The 22,002-nt window shown below is 41.9% G+C and overlaps 1 protein-coding gene across 2 annotated transcripts in view; it reads right to left on the bottom strand.

The window, feature by feature from the left end:
* DCLK1 (doublecortin like kinase 1) overlaps nucleotides 1-22,002 on the bottom strand; it is a 197,069-nt gene that overhangs the window by 166,022 nt on the left and 9,045 nt on the right. For both annotated transcript variants that reach the window (XM_060273780.2, XM_060273781.2), the window contains exon 3: nucleotides 12,270-12,616. In XM_060273780.2, the coding sequence (XP_060129763.1) occupies nucleotides 12,270-12,616 (347 nt within the window). The remainder of the gene's footprint in view (nucleotides 1-12,269; nucleotides 12,617-22,002) is intronic.

The following is a 22,002-nucleotide window of genomic DNA, read 5'->3' as shown; positions in this document are numbered from 1 at the left end:
ACCTTCCACTGCTATTTTTGTAAAGTGTCAACTGGCAATGCTTAATCAGCCCCAAGTAATTTTGCTTCGTTTAGAGCAACAATGCTTTCCTCTGCTTACTTCCAAAATAAAACAGGCCAATTAATTCAATGGCTAGGAAGCATGCTAGCTTTGACACCAGCTCCCAGTAAAATCTGAGCTATGCTTGTTATAAACTATGTATTAACACTGCAAAATAAAAAATAAAAATGCTATACCACTTCAGCATTCTCTCAGAAATGAGATTCTCTCAAGCACCACCAACTTCCTCTCCTGCATACACACAGCCATTTTTGACTACATAATATATTTCTATTGTATAACTACTGCTTATTATGCAAGTTATATAGATTTGCAGCATGATTAATTTGCGACACCTTACATTTTTTAAGGAAGGGTAGTGATTTGGAAGCAGTTTTTTAAAAAATAAAAAAATTAGCTTCGTTAATATGAAGCAATCATCTGAAGCAATATTAAAATCATCCACTGTCTATGCGTGCCAGGAATCAAATCCTTGGGTAGCAGCAGCAACCTTGCCGTTCTTTGTGCTAAAGAAGCTAGTTCCTTAGCAACCAATGAAGACAACTGTGTTGCCAAGGAAATGTGAAAGACATTTATAAAAAGTATGAAAGAAAGCAAGAGCAGAAGAAGCCACACACATACACACACCCTTCTAGTCATTTTTGTACCACATACGACAAAATATTTCCCTTCTTAAATGGGGCTAATGCTGGGTCTATGGAAAGTTGCTTTACCTTACTGAGTGTTTCTTTGTTTTGACAAATGTCTATACAAATACAGAACTTTCTGCCTATGCCACCATCTCTCAAGTAGTAGTGGAATTACAAAAAGTACTTTAGGCAAAAGGTTATGTCTCAGTAGTAAAACAAATGCTTTGTGTACAAGAGGTACAAAACTTCCTTTCTGGGCAGCCAATAATAAGTACAGTGGTACCTTGGTTCTCGAACTTAATCCGTTCCAGGAGTCTGTTCAACTCCCCAAACCGTTCGAAAACCAAGGCACAGCTTCCAATTGGCTGCAGGAGCTTCCTGCACTCAATCAGAAGGCACGGAAGCCACACCAGACACTCGGCTTCCAAAAAACGTTCGCAAACCGTAACACTCACATCCGGGTATGCGGTGTTGGGGAGCCAATTTGTTCGGGAGCCAAGCTGTTCAACTACCAAGGTACCACTGTATTGGCCCTCTTCTGTGTGATAGCCCCTCTGATGTTTGAAGAAAGCAATCACACACATTCTCTAGTCTACTATTCTTCAGGCTAGAAATACCAGTTCCTCCAATCTTTCCTCGCTGGAATTGTTTTCAATATCCCTAATATTTTCCCCAGCCCTCCTAAACATGTTCTAATTTATCAACATCCACCTTAAAGTGCAGTACCCAGAACAGGACACAATACACCCGATTAGATCTGGCTACTTGGAAACTACTATTATTTTATTGCAGCCTATATCATGCTAGCCATGTTTGCAAACTGGCCATAACCCCCCTCCCCCCAAATGCCTCTAGCCATTTACTCTATAATCATCACAATAACTGGTATGGCAAAAGAAACAGTTGATATAATTGTGCTGTTCCTTCCTGGAGATGTCCAAGATGAAACAAAACAGCCACGATGGTAAGGGATTCCCGAAGCACTCTAAAGTTCAGACTTCAGGCAAGTTGGTAAAAGCAGCAATATCAAGCTGACAAAGTAAAATTGTCTTTTAATTGACCTCCATCTCTTAGCAATTACCATGTCAGATTGCTTTCAACAAGCATGTCCAAGCCATAAACTCCTGCTGATGCTGGGAATATAACCCTCCAGGGGAGAACAAATCACATACATTTGAGTTTTCATGCTTTGGAGCTGACTAAACATTTCTACCAATGTTGAGAAATGGGAACATAGGACCGCGCTGCCTTACCCAGAGGCAGACTATTGGGCCATGTATCTCTGTATTGTTTGCACTGACTGACAATAGCTTTATGGGGTTTCAGACAGAGGTCTCTCCCAGCCTTACCTGGGGGTGCAAGGGTCCAAAACTTCTACATGCAAACTAGATGCTCTACCACTGGCCTACAATGTTTCTCCTGAAATTCTTCTGCCTGAAGATGAAAGGCATTTCCTAGATTAAGTAGCCTTTATTTTAGTTCAAGGTCCAGATAAGACAGTATTGATTACAGCTTTACAACATGGACCAAAAGCTCCATTCTGGACAAGACTGCATTCGTCCAGGTGAGATTTACAGTTTAGGGGTGCTACAGGACACAAGATTGATAACATAAAAATAGATTTGGGAGTGGGACACCATTATAACATCCCCAAAGGCCTCATCCACAAACCCCTCTGCCTCTCCTAGCTTTTCTAGGCCTGTTACCTTAGTCTCAAGGGAACAAACTTGTTCTTAGAGAGACAGGAGCTCATTGCATTGAGGACACACCCATGACTTCTGTCCAAAAGGCAGCTAGTCGTACATGGGACAGGCAGAGCAAAACACTGGGAAGTCCCATTATTCCTGAATGCCCATGCTGCAGCTGTTATTGGATTCAACTGCTCTGCAGCAACACCCACTTCTGGAAGAGTGAGACCTAGACACTGTCATTTATGCACTGGCGATGTATGTAGCGATATCTGAAAACGCTTCAGAAACTTCAGCTGATACAGAATTCTACTGCTTGCACCTTCGTGGGATTGTGTCCACACAAGTATTGTCTGTTCTGAACCAGCTACACCAGCTGACAGTTCATTTCTGAGCCCATTCAAAGCCCTAAATGGCCTGGGACCTGGCAGCTAACATCTGCAAGGGAGGCCCTGATTTAGGTGCCATGTGGCATAGAGGTTAGGTTTAGAAGTAAGCCCTTTTCCATCACAGCACCCATGCCTGCTTTTTCTAATTAATCAAGACTCTTGTTGCAAAAGGTATTTGACTATTGATTCAATTCTGTAGCTGTTCTGTCAAGTTTAAGGTCTATTTTGACTGGTTTTCTACAGAGACCCCTTTAGCCTTTAGGCAGGCTGCATGTTTTCTATTTATTTATTTATTTAAAAAAGAAAACTTACATGTATTATACATCACATGGAAAAATCATTCCCCCTCCAAAAAGTGGCATTATTTCTTTTTAAAAAATAATAAATTGCTCTGAAAACTATGGGCTATTAAAAAGCTGCAAACATGATTAAGAACAGTATAATACAGTCTCTGTGCCAATTAACATTACATTTTCCAGTCAGATGCTGGCTCCTGTGAATGATCCCAAGAGACACATAAAATATTACACGCGTATTTCTTCCCCAACAAGTGAACTGTAATAGTCTAGCTACACAGAACAGTAAGCTCAACAGAAAGTCTGCATACTAAACTTCAAGGAATAGAAGTAACAGCTATAGCTATAGCTTTGCTTCTAAAAGGAATAGTCTCCTGGCAAATGCACTAGTCATTCGGTGCTGTGTTCTAAAGCAACTGTCAACTCACTGTTCCTGGAGACCTGCTGAGTATGTCTTGAATATGGCTGCCATGTGCTGATCTGATGCTGCAGCTCACAAGGAAACTGCAGAACCATGGACAGCTCCAAGTGAGCCATTTGCTCCAATGAAGGTTGGGAGCATTTTATGCCTCTGTGTCCAGACTACCTCCTCCAGGCTCTACTCCCTTGAGAGAACTTCAGAGCCTTAAAGGTCCAACCCTCTGCCCTGAAGGCAGGTTCTCCTCCTTGTTCCATAGCTTCCCTTCTGGTGCACTCCCAGCACTGCTGGACTAGTGATGTGCAGTGGGAGGTATTTTGTTCTTCAGACTCAGGGAAAGGTGTCCACGAGGGTTCAGGCTGTGGGCCCATAGGGCCTGGTAGGTTCTTCTAGAAGTTCTTGTCTAACCTCAGGTACAATGGTCTTCCTATCTTCTGCATTCAGCTCTTAGCCCTGACCCTGACCCGGTTCCCTATCGGATGCTCCTGCAGCTGCCAATTCTGCATTCAGATCACTGCTGGATACGGGGTCGCGGCAAGGGACAGAGTTTCTCATGTCTCGTAACTTCTTGATTGGACCACTGCAATACATTTACATGACACTGTCCCTGAAGATTTCTCAGAGCCCTCCGTTAATAACCTAGCAACTGTATTTTCAGTTGGTATAAGGAGCATATTTCACTGCAAGTAAATCAGGCAAGATTGTTTTAAATGTGCTGGTTGTAATCTACAAAGACCTTAGTGGCTTATGACAAGGGTGGGGATCCTCACCAGGGGTTAAATGTGGTCTTTCAGGCCTCTTGCTCACACCTTCAGGACTCTTGCTAGGCCATGCCCTGTGCCAGGTCAATTCTGCTCCGCAGTCTCTTTCAGGACTGGCTAGAATGTGGCTTGCTTAACTATGAGCATGCCACTGGCTTGCCTGAGTGGAGAGTGGTGTGTGTATAAACCTCTGGTTTATATTAGAGTTACATCCACTTATCTACCCACTTGTCTCTAGCCCTATCAACCACTGGCATGTAGCTCCTGAAAGATTCCCCCCCCCAAAGGAAGTGTGACTCTCCATCTGAAAAAGGTTCCACTACTAGCTGGGGACTTAGTTATTTTCATTTATTTGGCTATGTAGGCCCACCACCATCCTTCAATGAATCATGAAGGCTGCTACCATCGGAGCCTACTTGTACACTGCACTGTTTAGTGGCTTTCCTGCTGGGTCACCCTACCACCTGAAGTTAGAGAGCAAAGAAGGGTCTTCCATATCACCCTACCATCTGAAGGACAGCAACTGGGGAGAGGGCTCTCTCAATCACAGTATGTCACATACAGAATGATCTCTGTGGAAAAACTCCTCTGGCACAAGCATCAGTGTCCTTCTGACACTTTGGGATGCATCCAGAGTAGCGCTAAGATAGAGTCACTTAGTGGTCTTCTTGTTCCACTGGTGAATTATTTTGCGCCAGTGAAACGTTATGGAACAAGAGAACACATAAGCAGGTTGCTGATAACTTCTTTGTGAAATAGACTGCACAGTCTGTTGCACAATGAGTTTCTGCTAGCACAAATGTTGTGTTGAATTCTTCTGTTGCGCATCCAGTAGGACAAGAGCACTTGCGCCAGCTGCCAGAGAACAATGGACACAGCTCTTTATTTGACCAGACATTCCATTACGATTTGCAGCTGGTTTAAATTTATCATCTGATGACTCTCTGCTGGATGTTGTGAATGCTACTGATTTTATGGCTGATGCTTTTACGATTTTTGTACCATGTTTATTCTGAGTTTTATTTCTTACATTGATCTTCAGTTATATGCTACCCTGGCCCTGAAGGACAGCCAATAACTTGAATGATTGATTGATGACAGAAAGAAATAAGGCATTGCTATTGCACCTGGAGATCACATAAATGGAATGAGCCCACATTTAAGAGAGGCCCGCTATTTCTACGGTGAGGATCTGGGCCAGATGTGTTTGTAAATTGATCAATGGTGCCTTCTATCCTTTTAATCAAAGACATGATTTACTGGTCCATTATTTTCCTCTGGGTCCTTCCAGTCTATCAGCTTTAAGAAAAATGATTGCTTAACCAAAGTCAAAAGATAATTAAGAATAGTTCAAACTGAGGTTTGACTCTCACTTGATGAGTAAATATCCTTATATCGTTAAGCCCTAAAGCCTTAAAGGAATTCTGAATACTTGAAGCTTCCAAGATGGAGCACTTAACAGAGAAAGAGCAAATCCTCCATATCGAGAGAGTTGGGAAGGCCAACTCACTTTAAGGAGTTTATATTGAACTCTGCTTTCAAAGTCTTATCCTCCTCCACCAGTCTTGAAAATGCTGTAACCTTCTGCCACATTCTCCATAGTTGCGAACTTCCCCCTCCCTGCCAATTTCATACTCCTTCTTTATGCCCTTTTTCCTGTGCATGAAGGACTGTGGGCTATTGTAAAAGCAGCCACAGTCCTCAAGGAATATTTCCTCCAGTATCTGAACTTCAAGGACTCATTCCCGCTGAAAATCCTGATTAAAAGTCTCAGAAGCCAAAATTTCATCAAGGAGGAAAAATATCCCTGTAGCAAATGCATTAACCTTCAAAGAGGCTTTGCAGGGTTCTGTAGTAGAAGCAAATTGGGTGTGTGTGTGTGTGTGTGTACCATATGTAAAAAAAATTAATCATAATAAATTCAATCAATCAATAAGTTTAGCCAAAGGCCAGGACAATCAGAATAAATTATGTAGGTGGGGGGAGGGGAATACACAGATACAAAAGATCTCATACCACACATTAGTTTTAGAGCAAATATGAAAAGTGCAATTTAGAACTCATCTCCTTTTACTAATATTGGAGCAGGCCCGTTTTAAGGGGAAGTACTGGGGGCAAATGCACCAGGGCTCACAAATGGAAGGGGCCCTTCAACATTGACACTGCTGCCCATGTTTCCCCCCTCAGAGTCTCCCTAATGTGGGCTCCATAGACCTAAGTAGAGAATATAAAACATACAGCAAATCAAAATGTGTATCCGAAGAAATGCTAGTTGCATCCTGTTGACCCAATATATTTATGACTACTACTTACAGGTATAGTTGTTTGTTTGTTTGTTTGTTTGTTTGATTGATTGATTTCTTACCCACCCTTCACCATGTGGTGAAATCCCAGTTAGGGAAAAAGATTGGATATGATAAATATAAGGAGGTCCCAGGGCAGGTTACTGCCAGCCAGCCCCAAAAATTCAATTCCAGTTGTGGATCTTTTTTGGTACATTATTTTTTATCTGGATTGGAGAGAGAGTGAGTGCTTGTGTGAGTGCCTGAGGGCCCCGTTCCTGCCTCTCACCACCTGGCCCAGGGCGGGGCCTGGCGGGCCTCCTAAGGACTGTTGCCCCCATCGCTGTTGCTGTCTAGGAGGACTCTGAACTGTGCAGAGTTCTTTTAAAAATGTTTTAAATTTTTCTTTTTACCATTTTAAATACGTTGTGGTGTGGGGGGTGGGATGGATGTTTAGTTGGGTTTGGAAATTTGTTTAATTTTGCTACTTTTGTATTTTTTATTTTGGTTTGTTCTATTGTGTTTTGTGTGTGTTTTATATAAGTTTTAATTTGTTCTTAGGGGGAGGGGTCAGGGCTGCCTGGGAGTGGGTCCCAGCCAACAAGATGGCTGGAGCAGGTTCCACCGGGTGGGGGGCACTGGGCTGGGTGTTCATCAGTATGCGGATAATACCCAGCTCTACCTCTCTTTCAAATCAGAACCAGTGAAGGCAGTGAAGGTCCTGTGGGAGTGCCTGGAGGCGGTTGGAGGATGGATGGCGGCTAACAGATTGAGGTTGAATCTTGACAAGACAGAAGTACTGTTTGTGGGGGAGAGGAGGCGGGCAGGTGTGGAGGACTCCCTGGTTCTGAATGGGGTAACTGTGCCCCTGAAGGACCAGGTGCACATCCTGGGAGTCATTTTGGACTCACAGCTGTCCATGGAGGCACAGGTCAATTCTGTGTCCAGGGCAGCTGTCTATCAGCTCCATCTGGTACGCAGGCTGAGACCCTACCTGTCTGCGGACTGTCTCACCAGAGTGGTGCATGCTCTAGTTATCTCTCGCTTGGACTACTGCAATGCGCTCTACGTGGGGCTACCTTTGAAGGTGACCCGGAAACTACAACTAATCCAGAATGTGGCAGCTAGACTGGTGACTGGGAGTGGCCGCCGAGACCACATAACACCGGTCTTGAAAGATCTACATTGGCTCCCAGTACGTTATTCACCAAAAGTAACCATATAGGCTTTTTATTCACCAAAAGTAACCATATAGGCTCAGCAGCAGCAGCAGCAGACACAGCACTCAGTACGTTTCTGAGCACAATTCAAAGTGTTGGTGCTGACCTTTAAAGCCCTAAATGGCCTCGGTCCATTATACCTGAAGGAGCATCTCCACCCCCATCGTTCTGCCCGGACACTGAGGTCCAGTACCGCGGGCCTTCTGGCGGTTCCCTCGCTGCGAGAAGCCAAGTTGCAGGGAACCAGGCAGAGGGCCTTCTCGGTAGTGGTGCCTGCCCTGTGGAACGCTCTCCCATCAGATGTCAAAGAGAAAAACAGCTACCAGATTTTTAGAAGACATCTGAAGGCAGCCCTGTTTAGGGAGGCTTTTAATGTTTAATAGATTATTTTATTTTATTTTTCTGTTGGAAGCCGCCCAGAGTGGCTGGGGTAACCCAGCCAGATGGGCAGGGTATAAATAATAAATTATTATTATTATATTATAGAGTGGCAGAGAGGACATTTAAAGGATGTTTAGAGGGTGCTCCCCACTTATGTGATTTTCACTTATACACACAGCATGCCAGAACATAACCCCACACATAAGTGGGGAGGGGTGTGTGTGTGTGTGTGTGTGTGTGTGTGTGTGTGTGTAATATCAGGCCAGGTAAAGAGGTGTGTCTTCAGCATATGATGACATATAACAAAGGTGCCACCAAACACACCTCCACAGGGATTGTGGAAGCCATTAATGGTGTATTTGTTCACATAACCTTACCTACTATTCCCGAACCCTTAGATTCCACCAAGATAGCCTAGTGGAATCTCATGAGCACATGAGAGAGGCACAGAACCAGGTCAAACACAGGTTAGCCAATAACATTTCAGCAAAGTTGGAAAATTTAAGAATATCATACTGTTGAATGTATTGCCTGGGGAGAGAGGTGGGGTGAGTATGCTGTTCTCAGTAAGATTGGAACTGAGGAGTAAAAGGTTACACTGACTTCCATGTGACCTGCAGCAAAGAGGGGTGGCAACATTTCAATACTTAAACTAAAAAGTTTTCCCTCAAATCTCTGTTTCACAAGGAGATTGATTGTATTAGAAGAGCTTTATCCTCTGATCCTCAAAAAACAAAATTACATTTTCCAGTCAATAAGGCTTTAAGGTTTTTAAAGTCCGATCTAAGAAATCTCCAATTAAGGCTTAGCCACCCAGAGCAGGGAATTTGGAATTTTCTGGATGCCCTGCAAGAGCCACAGATGGGAATTTATCCACAGGCACAAGTGGAACAAACTTTTGGATTTACCATGGGATTTCCTCCCTTTAATCACACTCAGCAAGGAACTTAGTAAGCGACAAAAAAGTAAATAAATCCATCCTTCTACTTCAAATGCCGACAAGAAGAAAAGGGCTCTGGCAATGTAAATGGAACATCAATTGCTTAAGTCAGATGGAAATCAATGGCTTCCCTTATACACACATATACACACACACACAGAGCTGACCAACAGGTTATTCCCCGCTGAGTGCAAAATCGCTGAGTGATGTTTCTGCTTGCTAAGCAGCTTTGTTTACTCACCAGACATAGTGGTCTCTGTTCAAGACAAAGCGGTGCAACACTCCCAACTCCCTTTCCTGCTAAGGTTAGGCAGCAGACCCAGCCACTTCAACAGAATACAATTAGCAAGAGAGGAAGACATGCACCAGGAGAATTGTCTTGTAGCAGCTCAAGTAGACACAAAGTTTCCAAAGCTCTTACAAATCAAACGCAGTCACCACATTGATCCAAAGTCATCCCCTTGGAATTACTGAAGCCTGCTGTCTTGTCTGCAAATAAACTCTGGTTAGATCTCCCTTGGTGAGAAATGGGGAAATGTGGACTACTTCCAATGCACGGTCATTAGGCAATTGGGACCATAATCATTCACAGTTGGAGTTGATGGGAAATGCTGCAGAAATCCCAGCGCAGGTTATGGAGAATCTCTTGGAGTTCCCTTCTGGTTTAGCGCTAACCACTGACCATCATAGAATCACAGAGTTTTAGAGTTGGAAGGGACCGGCATGGGAAGCATCCACGTGGGTGTGCCCTGAAGAGTTGTGTTCTGAACTTTTGAGGCGGGAAATAGATGTGTGTCAATATTATTTTTAGACATTTAGACATCTCAATTAAGTTAGGGTAATAAAGAACTGGAATTTTCCATTTCAGTTGAGTGGAGTCCTGGAATCCATATTCAGAAGCAAATCAGCACAACCCTTTCATCTATGAAACTCTTGCAGGTGGGGTTGCTTCTATGTCAAAGACAAAGACCTCTGATAGCAATTTCTCCTGAGAGTTTCATGCTTTGGTCATGCTGTTGATTGTTGCCGCTTCACAAGACTAGGCTCTTCTGGGGCACTGCCACGCAGAATTGTTATTTTTGTGGTCTCCACATTGGGGGCGGGCAATGTGCTTGGATTGGTCCTCAGCCCCCATGCCAGTTATTCATACTCTATCTGACAAACCAAATCAATAGCAGAAGGGACAAAGACAACCCTCACACAACAGTTATCATATGGAATTTCCAACCCATATTAGCCAGAAAGCTTTTCAGTAACCTGCAACTCATTAATGCTCAATGAGGAGAGAGAGAACCTTATAAATCCAGCACTGCATATACAGTACTACCACGTGAAGGTCTAAAGCAAGGAACTGACATTTCTTCTGATATCAGCAAACTATTAAATTTGTACCCCATCCTTTTAGCCAAAAATCCAACTAAATTTTACTCAGAGTAGACCCACTGAAATCAATGAACATGACTGAGTTAGGTTTATTAATTGCAATTGGTCTATTCCAGGCATCCCCAAACTGCGGCCCTCCAGATGTTTTGGCCTACAACTCCCATGATCCCTAGCTAACAGGACCAGTGGTTGGGGAAGATGGGAATTGTAGTCCAAAACATCTGGAGGGCCGAAGTTTGGGGATGCCTGGTCTAGTCTGAGTTAAACTTAGTTGAATACCACCCCAGAGCGGCTAATATGTTTCATGGCACTGTGTCTGCCCTGGCATTAATCTGAGAAACCATCAGTACCACTGCTGGAGATTAGTTATGCATCAGCTCTTATGACAATGCTTAAATCACCACCACCACCACCATCATTATAAAATATTTTACATTTGTATACTCTAGTAGGGAATATAAGGAGCTACAATCACTGTAATTGGTTTGATTGGACTATATGTGGTCCAGAGGTGCCAGTTGCCAAAGTGATTCGATAAAAACTATGGGTGGCACTGTGGGTTAAACCACAGAGCCTAGGGCTTGCTGATCAGAACGTCGGCAGTTCAAATCCCCACGACAGGGTGAGCTCCCGTTGCCCAGCCCCAGCTCCTGCCAACCTAGCAGTTCGAAAGCACGTCAAAGTGCAAGTAGATAAATAGCACACATTTCCGTGTGCTGCTCTGGTTTACCAGAAGTGGCTTTGTCAAGCTGTACGCCGGCTCCCTTGACCAATAACGCGAGATGAGCACCACAACCCGAGTCGGTCACGACTGGACCTAACGGTCAGGGGTCCCTTTACCTTTATGGGGGTGGAGGACACAGGTGGGTTAGATCTGTGTTCCCCACAGATGATTCTTGACACATCTAAAATCTTGGTACAAGCCAAAAGCAAAAAAGGCAGGGGGAACCATTCCCTACCAGCTGTCCACATTTCCTTTTATCCCAAGTGAAAAGTCTGTTGTGGACTTTATTGCAGCAGCATGGAGCCCCAAACAATCAAAGAAACAATGCTCAGCAGTTGATTCTGTCCTTACTCCCAAGTCTGCCTCTAGAATCTTTCTGTACTACAGGAATATCCTTTTTGTGTGTGTGTGAAAACCACATTTTTTCCTACCTGGGAATATGGCACCGCTGGAGAAAGGAAAGGCAAATGTGTTCAGAACTGTAGAATGAAAAGGAGCCCAGTACAAGAGGTAGAAGGGGGACTTTCCCCCAAATAGCAGTAATGTCCATACTGGTGATAACGTCTACACTGGCAGTTGTCTTATAGAAGACATAATACAGCATAAAACACTTGAGAAAATATTTTATGGTTGCTGCTTAAGCAGTTCTTGAAAAATGTTGAGTATTGCATTGTTTAACACACACACACACAGAGAGAGAGAGTAATTGAGTAATTAAATTCAGTAATTCAGCTGAGTATTGCTATTTTTATTGTTTTAAACTTAAAAACACATCAACATGTTTTATAACTTGATTTTTCATAACAAGGTATGAAATTGTATGCTTTAGAAGTGTAATATTTTGTTATTTATGTATCTTAATTCTGAAAATAAATATAACTAAATTTAAAAACTAAAATTAAAAATACAGTAACTACTTTGTGAGGTATAGAATTCTGCAAGGTGTTAAATATGGCTCAGGCCCTTATTACATCAGGGTTGCAAGATCTTTGGCCAGAGAAAAGGGAGTTTTCATCAAAAGAGCCACCAGATCTAGCTAGACTTTTGTGAGGTTGTTGTTGTTGTTGTTGTTGTTGTTTAATAAGGCTATTCTCTTACCTGTTTCCCATCCAGTGTGTACAGGCGCTTAACTACTCCGGAATCCAGCTTGATGGCATCAGTGATATCAGTGAGAACCTGCTCAAATGAATGCGCTGTCTTCTTGTTAAGCAGAATCCGGACTGCTTTACGGGGCTTCACACCACTCCTGATGATTGTGACCAGTTTAGGCCGAATGAAATCCTTGTTCTCCTTCTGGTCTGAAGGGCTTCCTTTGGCCGAGGCAAGAGAGGCCACTGCGCGGGCAGCGGCGGTGGTTTTCACATTCACTGACCAATTGGGATTTACATTCTTTGTGTACTCCAGCTTCTTGAAGGGCTCTATTGAACCACACACATAGCTCTCTCCTAAGAAAAAGAAGGTGCAGATCATTAGCTCAAACGTCATTTCCTATTGTGACATTTACGGCACTTAAGAGTAAGCACTCTCCATTTTACTTACGGCAAACTAAGCAAAAGATGTAGGGATACTAATGTTGCAGAGGGTGGGGTGGTTAATAAAATCAATCCTCCTGCCAGACTGGGAATATCCCCTCACTCACACAGTTTATGATATTCCACTATTCTTCAACAGAGTTTCCCCCCCCCCAGCAAAGTAAGCAGCTCACATATATGTCAAACAAAGCTTTAATAATAAAGAAAACTGTAACACAATAACATACTGTTTGAGAGAAACTAAAACAACAACATGAGGAAAGAAGCAAAAATTACAGTTGATCTCTCTAACGGAACTTAACTTAACACGCAAAGGGAGGGGCCAATTCCGGAGCACCACACAAAAGCCACCAGATGCCAGACATTCTACTATTCAAATTAGGCTCCAATGTTTTTCTAACAACTACTACTTCCTATGCCTCAGAGGCATTTCCTTTTTATAATAAACAAACAAACAAACCACCATGATTGTTCTGTGAACCGTCCTGAGACCTCCGGGTATAGGGTGGTATATAAATTCAATAAGAAAGAAAGAATTGTTTCAAAACTCCTGGAGGTTTTGAATAAGAAAATGAGGAGCATCCGCCACATATACTCCAGAATCTGAGGAACTCTAAGATTTCAGGAGGAGAATGTCTGGGAGAGAACTATAAGCCCCTGGAAACCTTCTCTAGTAGATGCAGTTATGGAATAGCCATGCATAATATGCATCCTTCAATATTAAATGCATTGGCTGTGTTCACATGTCATAGTTAATGGTTTACTGTGAACAAGCAGATCCTTGACTGAGTGCCATATCCAAACCAGGGATTACACTTCATTTTGCTCTAAATGAACTACAGTCTGAAGCCAATGATTGCTCTTGGCTTACCAACCATGGTTTGCTTTGGAGCAGAACAAAAGACAACCCCCCGTTTACATTTTATGGTAAACTGTGTTTACTATTTACTGTCATGGTTTGCTGTTCCCACTCACTAGCAGGAAGAAGTAATGTGGGAGTGATCTACTTGCAGGAAGGAGTGAAGGTAGAGTGATCTACAAGTTCTTGGCAAAACCATTGTGCCATGAGTTAACCTAGAAGGTGGAATGCACTGTGTCTATGGTGAAAACATGAATGCACCCCACAAACATACATCTAGTGTTATTGGGTGGGTATTTTGTGGTTTTGCTATTTTATATTGTTTCAAATGACTTGCCTTTATGAGTCATCGCTTTGGGGCAGGCGGGTCTTTGGGCCAAAAAGTAGTATATAAAACCATAACATAAACCACAGCTTATCATGCTGTGTAAATGCAGCCAATGTTATCTGAGAAGCAATCATTGCTTCCTTTAATTGTTACTCTTAAAATATAAAACTGATTTTAAAGGAGAGAAAGGAAAGTGCTACAAACCAAGCCTTAAGCTACAGAAAGAATGGTATGAACAAACAGAAGGCACTACTGCCTTGGGTTTGTTTGTTTTAGTGTCTGTCCCAATATATGCAAAGAAACAATAATACATATTTTATAATGGTAACATATACTTGCACACACCTTCCTGTTGAAACAATGGTGTAAGTTGTTAATGTTTAGGAGCTGGCTCTCATGAATAATTTTTTAATTACTGTATTAGTTATTATTTATTTGTTGCATTTCTACCCCACCTTTTTCTTCAAGAAGCTCAAGGTGGCATACATGATTCTCTCCCTTCTCATTAAAACCCTACAACAATCCTGTGAGGTAGGTTAGGCAGGGAGTGGCCCAAGTCATAGTATATAGTATAGCATCACTATACCACACTAGATCCAAGAGTTTCAATATTGCAGTGCGCTATGGGGAGAAGAGCAACAGCATCGGTATCTTTTCCAAACTTTACCACAGAAATACCAGAAAACATACGGCAAGCAAAAGAAACCTTACCAGCGGGAAATACTTTTCTAATTAATGTAGGATTGAAAGAAAACTTCCCCCCTAAATTTTTTTAGTTCTAATAGAGAGCTCTATTTTTGGAAGGCAATGTTAAGCTCCTTTTAATATCCAGTTTATTCTGGTGAAAGCTTTGCACAACATGAAGGCCAAGTGATGAACTGTAGTAATGATCCAGGAATGATCAAACGGGACATATTCTCTTTTATCCAGCATTTTTAGCCCAAACAATTCAATTGCCACAAGGTCAAAAACTACATAAGTGCTCCCTTCTTTGTATGCAAAATGAGTCATCCACAGATTTCATTGATTTGGAAATACCATTTCTTGTTTTTGTCAGTAGTGCTTTCTTAAAAGTGCTTTACCAATATTTTTAGTGTACTGATGCAGGGGAGGAGAACTCATTTTGACCCAATATATTTTATGCACCATCAGACAGTTCTTTTTTTTTTTTACTGGTCACTGACAAATAGGTCTGAATGTAAAGTTTCTTTGGACAAGTTACACAGAAATAGTTTTCACAACAGCATAATTAGTATTGTTGAGGTGACCAAATGACAGTATTCAGAAGTCCCTAAGAAAGGAGTGCCAATATATTTTGAATCAACAAATCACCCCCATTAGGTTTGTGCAGTTATTTAAACTAGTGAGAGTTCTTACAATCTAATTCTACTGTGGTTCCACTGGTACCAAGTGCTGGTTTGGTCCCCTATGCTGAGGCGGCCACCACCTCTAAAGCAAACAGATAAAAGCCACACCAGAAACTGAGTATAACTAGAAGCTAGTCCTCCTGTAAAGCACTGGATAAAAGACAGTCAATGGGTCTCCCTTGGGAAGGACTTCCATAATTTTCAGAGCCATCACTAAGAATGCTTCAATGCACACCCCTTCCTGATCTTAACTGACACATGGATGATGTTTCCAATAGGCCATCCCCTGTCAGTTTTAAAGGGCTCACGTAAGTAGTGTTTTCCCCTAAGGTATGCAGGACCCGAGTTTTTTAGGGCATTCAGAAATCATCAATGTCACTTTGAATTGTGCCTAGGAGCAAACTATACGAGTCATATTTTGCAGCATGTAAATGCTTCACTTCCAAGCAAGGTCTGCTAGATATCAAAGTAAAAATATCCTGTCATCTAAATGACAAGGCAGGAGAAGAAAAATCTCAATTGATAAGAAAAGTCTGGCAAGAAAGTAGGCTGAATAATTGTACTACTAGTCAACTGTTACACAGAAGATTCTCCCAAGGTGGGAGGAAACAAACAAACCATTTAACAGTTGCTAATCAAGTGTCATGTTTTGATTAGAATAGAAATAGCTTGTAGGTATTTAGAAGACTCTATCTACCTTTCACTCATGAGAGACATGCAAATAAGATAAAGATACACCACAGCAGAAAATTCACCCAATAGAAAGAATGAGCTTACAAATAATGTTCAGACACAAGCTGTAGCTTCAGAACATACTGGGCTTGCTATTTTTCGTGTTTTCATGTTTGAGATCAAATTATTAATGGTGAAATCCAATGGCATCTGCTTGATGGCAGAACAGACAGCATTGGTGGAGTGGATTCTCCTTCCCCTTGCAGTCCTGCAGATTTCGGGTGGAGAGAAGGGGAAGTCCATTCATGCAGCATTAAGATCTCCCACTAAGTGTATTCACTACCTTAAATCTGGTATTCATTTGACTGACAAGTTCAATTGTCTTTTTTAAGATGGAATTATTATTCTTCAGTGAGCAGAGATTGGAATTTTATTACAGGAGGTTGCTCCCCCCCACACACACACAGTGGGTTGCCATTAGCATAGAGTGCAGCCATCAAGAGATGCTGCTTATTGTTTCCGACTCAACATTCAGCCAGTCTGTCTGGGTTAAAGGAAAAAATAACTCTGAACACCTGCAACCGCACTCTCCCGAGAACCATTAATTAATAATTATATCTATGGGACTAACAGTGGAGCATGCTCACCAACCATGGAAGAGCACACACTTCCAAACCGTTTCAGCAGTATCTCTAAGTAGCTGTCCGATAGGTTCGCTCTTGTTTGGAAGGAATCGGATACCATTAGAAAGATTTCAGTGGTCTCTTGTGCTTTTTATACAGCAATGATGTGGCAGGCCTTAGAATGCTCCATTGATCAATATTTAATAGAACATCACTCCTTTCTGCTCTCTAAAGAAGGTTTTCTTTTTGTCCTCTTTGCTTCGCATCTATTATATTTTCTGTCAATCAAAATATTTCCTTGGGGAACAAGCAAGGAGGATAGTTCCCACCCAAGTAAGAGCAGCAACTGGAACATGTCTAATACAAGAGTTTGGCTGCTCGAATAAGAAGCTCTCTCTTAACCTAAGAAGTCAACCAGATCAAATAATGTGCTAGACTTCGTTATAACAGCCAGAATAATATAAAGGACTTTACAAAATTTACAAATGAGTAATTATTTCACATTTGTTGCACAGGATCCATATTATCCTTCTTTGAAATCAATGTCAAAGATGGCACAGTTTCCTAGCATTCAACCTATCAACGTATTATAACAGCTGGGAAAATTTAGAATACGGTTATACACTTCCGGGAGAATGCCAATAACATCACTTATGACAAATCCTCTAATGCCAGTACCTATTATCTTTAACAACACTGCTCAGCCTGCAAAATGGGAACTTGCAAAACCAAATAGTTTCAAGGCACAATAAAAGGGGTATCTTTTAAGCTTCACTTCAGCATAGCATTCAGATATTGGCCCAATGCATATGTTACTTGAACTGATGCAGCCAGGGCCAGCCCACCCATGAGGCAAGGTGTGTGACAAGCAGCAGAACCCATAGGAGCAACAGATTTTATTTATTTATTTCATAAAATTTATACCCCACTTGATTGGGGGGGGGAGAGAAACCCTCAAAGCAGTTTACAAAAATGCAGATCTTAATTTCCCCTTGTTCCTAATATAGATCTTCATTTACCTCTTCTTCCCAAGCACGCAAGAGGACACCATTTTGTGGTTTGCCTCAGGCTCCCAAAATGTCTTGGGCAGCACCAAAATGTCTTGGGTACAGCTGCCATTCCAATTGTGGCTATTTCTGCACACTCTAAGAATATACCATCATAGGATTCTTTACCGGGGGGGGGAGGGGTGTAATCTGGATATCATCTGTGGGTCCCCTTCAAACATGTCTTTTTATATCTGTAAAGTGGGGTTCTTCAGAAAGAGGAGCTCCTAAAGGGGTCACATTAGCCTCAGTTAAGTTAGTATCTCTAGCCAAATATGTGAAGTATCTCTTGCATGACTAAGGAGTACAGAGAATTGATAACCACAGAAGCTACAAGCTGGAGATTCTTCCAGAAGGCAGGCACCTTCCCCAGCTGGAGGTGATGTCATCAGCAAGTGTAAGAGAACAACAGACCTGAGCCAGTCTCATCAAGGGTTGGGAAGAAAGAGAGGCTTGGCCTGCTCTCTGTCCTGAATCCAAAGCTTACGGCTTTTGCAGGGGGCTTTCTAGAAATCCAATGAGGGAACAAGATCAGTTGGGAGTATTAAGACTGCGAAGCCTTTTATCATATGCTCTGTTCATATTATCTGTGTAAATAAAACCGTATTATCAGAAAGACACCAATGTCTACAGCAGGCATCCCCAAACTGCGGCCCTCCAGATGTTTTGGCCTACAATTCCCATGATCCCTAGCTAAAAGGACCAGTGGTCGGGGAAGATGGGAATTGTAGTCCAAAATATCTGGAGTGCCAAAGTTTGGGGATGCCTGGTCTACAGTGACCTTCATTCCAAGGAAATCAAGCCTGGGGTACATGCTGGCACCCCTGAAATCTATCACTGCTCAGAGACCAGGTTGCACATAACAATATAAAGCACCTGTCCTTAAGGTTTCACGGTATGAAACCTTAACACTCCAGTGTTGCCCAGAATCAGTGCTGGGGGGTACTTGCAATCTCTCGCTATGGCGGGATTCCCTACCCTAAAATCATTCCTAAAGTTTGGTCCAGTGTCAAAACAATAATACTGTACAGTAAAAACTCAAAGAGAGGGAGAGAAAGAACCACTCTCCACTGCCTAATATTTCTGAAGGGTTTTGGCCCAGAGACAACTTTACCACAGTCTAAAGAAGCACTGGTCAGATCCAGCATTAGGGTTATATGGACCAGATACCTAACATCCCATTCAGACAGGTAAATCATTCCTCTCACCTCTAGGCAGAGCTTGGGGCGAAGAAAAGAGAGAGTGAGTGTATTGCTTTAGGTAACAGGAGAAGAGAGCCACTAATGAATAGTTAGAATCATAGAGCTGTAGAGTTGGAAGAGACCCCAAGGGTCATCTAAGTCCAAGCCCCTGCAATGCAGGAATCACAGTTGACATCGCTGAAGGAGGCTGGGCCATTTCAAAAAGCCAGGCTCTTCTCCCTGTTCTTTGAAAACTGCCGGCTTCATCAGAAATGTAACTGGAGGGGTGGGACATCACCAAGTGATTCTCCCAACTGTTTAGATCCAACACACAGCTGCAAGCTAATTGTATCTCTAATAAACTTGCAGCATCAGTGGGTTTTTGGTTTTTTTTTTAAAAAAAAGAATGTAGGAGGAGAACACTGCCATGAACTGTCAGTTTGCAAAATATATTCAGGGGGGGGGAAATATTCATTTATTCTAAATATATGTTCCTTCCGGGTAGGCCAGAAGATTGATTTCCAGTAAAGCAGAACTCACTCCTTCAAATTCCAGTAGACAACTGGCAAATGCGGCTAAAGCTAACTCTTTAGGACAGTTTCTCTTTGCAAATGTAGAATGAAACACAGAGTTGACAGCGGATCATGGCTCAGTATAAGAGCTCTGTACGCACAAGGTCCCAGGCATCTCCTGTTAAGGTGGTCTTAAGATGTAACTAGGAAAAGAAGCCCTTCCTGAAAACCTTGCAAAGTAGACAATACAGTGGTACCTCGGTTTAAGTACACAATTGGTTCCGGAAGTCTGTACTTAACCTGAAGCGTGCTTAACCTGAAGCAAACTTTCCCATTGAAAGTAATGGAAAGTGGACTAATCTGTTCCAGACGGGTCCGCGGAGTACTTAAACTGAAAGTACTCAAATTGAAGCGTACTTAAACCGAGGTATGACTGTACTGGACAAAGATAGGAAGAACAGTCTGAAACAGTATAAGGCAACTTTATTATTTGCTATCTAAAGGAACAGAATTCTCAACACCAGTTACAGATGAATAAATGTGTTTTCAGAGCTGGCTTGTTTATGGCACACTTATTTTTCAAGGTGATGGCTGACCAAGCATTGTTGCGGATCAGTTTCACATTATATTCTAATTTGATTACCATACACTGTTGCACTCAGTTCTCTCCTCCGAACACCAAGATTTTTAATAGATTTTGGCAGCCAGTCAGTACTAACAGAAAAAAATTCCAAAGCAGGCGATATTAATTTCAAAATTTAATTTAATTTTTTTAAAAGCAACTCTGAGGTCTAGTTCTATTAAATTTAATTGCATGATTAAATGTTAGAAGGTTGAAACGCCACTGAACGTTTGATATTTAAAAAATAATAATTGAAAGGACAATCTGCAATATCCAAACAATTTTCTACGACCAATTGCATGTTTAATTATTTTGCAGCAGTTTTTCTTCACTTTCCTCATTATTTATAATCCTCCTTTGGGTCTAACAGGGTTCTTCAAGACAGCTTACAATAAAAAATGGTATGTCATATTATTTAAAAAACTAGAATGTTCAGTAATTTTGGTGAGTTACTGAAGTTATGGACAGTTTGTTACACCATTCAGCTGACTATGCTTGTTTCAGTTAATCCATGCATGAAATACTTGAATGTTTCAGCATTTTGAGAGTGAATGATTTATGTTTGGCTTTCTGTGCTACACAAGTCAGACTTGAGGTGTTTGATCAATGACTAAGTATAGAAAACACCTTAAGAATAACCAAAATAAATTGAAGCCTGCGAAAGAGAAACATGAGGACTAGAAGCATAGATAGGATGATGTTGATATAGGATCTTCCCTGAAGCCCATTTGATTGTGTCCAGAGATGCAGGCATAATAATCAGCAAGAGGAACTGTTACATCTTCTTTGAATTTTAGAGAGAATCATAAGATCGATGCAAGTTTTAAGACATTGGTTTTGCTTTGTGACTTTAAGTATTGGTTTTATCACATTGTAAGAAGCCAGTAGCTTAAATTGAATAAGGTTCTATCAAAGGGAGAGGGTCAAGACAGCAGGATCTTTGAGTGGAATCTATTTACAAAAACAACTGTCAACTGCTTGATTTGCTGTTTGACAGTTCCTAGTGCATTTCTTACCCTACAAATAAACCACTGTACACAGATTGCCCTGGGGGGGGGGGCTGTATTTGTACAATTTGCATTCTGCCGCTTTCTATAGTGACTTGGAAAGTTGACTCACACTTGAAGATCGACGCCAAGGAGTTCTCCAGCAACATCTTGGCAGTGGTTCTCCATGGGGGAAATGCAAATTATGCCTGGGCTTTAACTGCTAAATCTAAACCTCAACTTTTAAGTACTCATTTGCGATATTCTAAAGCACACAAGCTTTAGAATAAAGCCTATGCATACCCCCTGCATTTCAGTAGACTAATGCGAAAGATAGGACAATGTATTAGGCTGCCAGGAAATCTTAACCAATAGGAGAATATTTTAGAACACTTCCAAGATTTTTACCAAGCATTTTGCAGGCATAGCTGCCAAGTTTTCCCTTTTCTCGCGAGGAAGCCTATTCAGCATAAGGGAATTTCCCTTAAAAAAAGGGATAACTTGGCAGCTATGTTTGCAGGTAAACAGCAGTTTGTAAGTAAAGCAGTTTGCAGGTAAACAGACTGATTTTCAGGTATGAGTGTGGATCCAAAGTGGTACACAGAGAGAGAGAGACTTGGAGAAACCTCAAGATTTGCACCAAAAAAAAAAGTGGGGGGATCATTATGAAAACAAAACTCATAACTGGAGGAAACCTACAAATCAACTCAAGGAGGATTGAGCAAACGTAGAGGCCACAGCCTGTTGCAATGGGTATGTGGAAGTGGAAAAATCATAGCGCAGTGTATGGCAAGCTGACTGGAACAGAGAAAAGGCATATACTATACTGCAACAGGGTTTACTTATTGGTCCCCCTTGCTTGACTGTCTTGCCAGAGTGGTACATGCTCTAGTTATCTCCTGCTTGGACTACTGCAATGCACTCTACGTGGGGCTACCTTTGAAGGTGACCCGGAAACTCCAACGAATCCAGAATGCAGCGGCTAGACTGGCCATCGAGACCATATAACACCAGTCCTGAAAGACCTACATTGGCTTCCAGTACGTTTCAGAGCACAATTCAAAGTGTTGGTGCTGACCTTTAACACCAGCGCCCAGGGCCTT

This window comes from Zootoca vivipara, chromosome 4 (genome assembly GCF_965207765.1).
Source record: "Zootoca vivipara chromosome 4, rZooViv2.hap1.1, whole genome shotgun sequence".
Lineage (NCBI taxonomy): Eukaryota > Metazoa > Chordata > Lepidosauria > Squamata > Lacertidae > Zootoca > Zootoca vivipara.
Note: the sequence above shows the minus strand (reverse complement) of the source record. Positions and strands in the feature narration are given on the sequence as shown.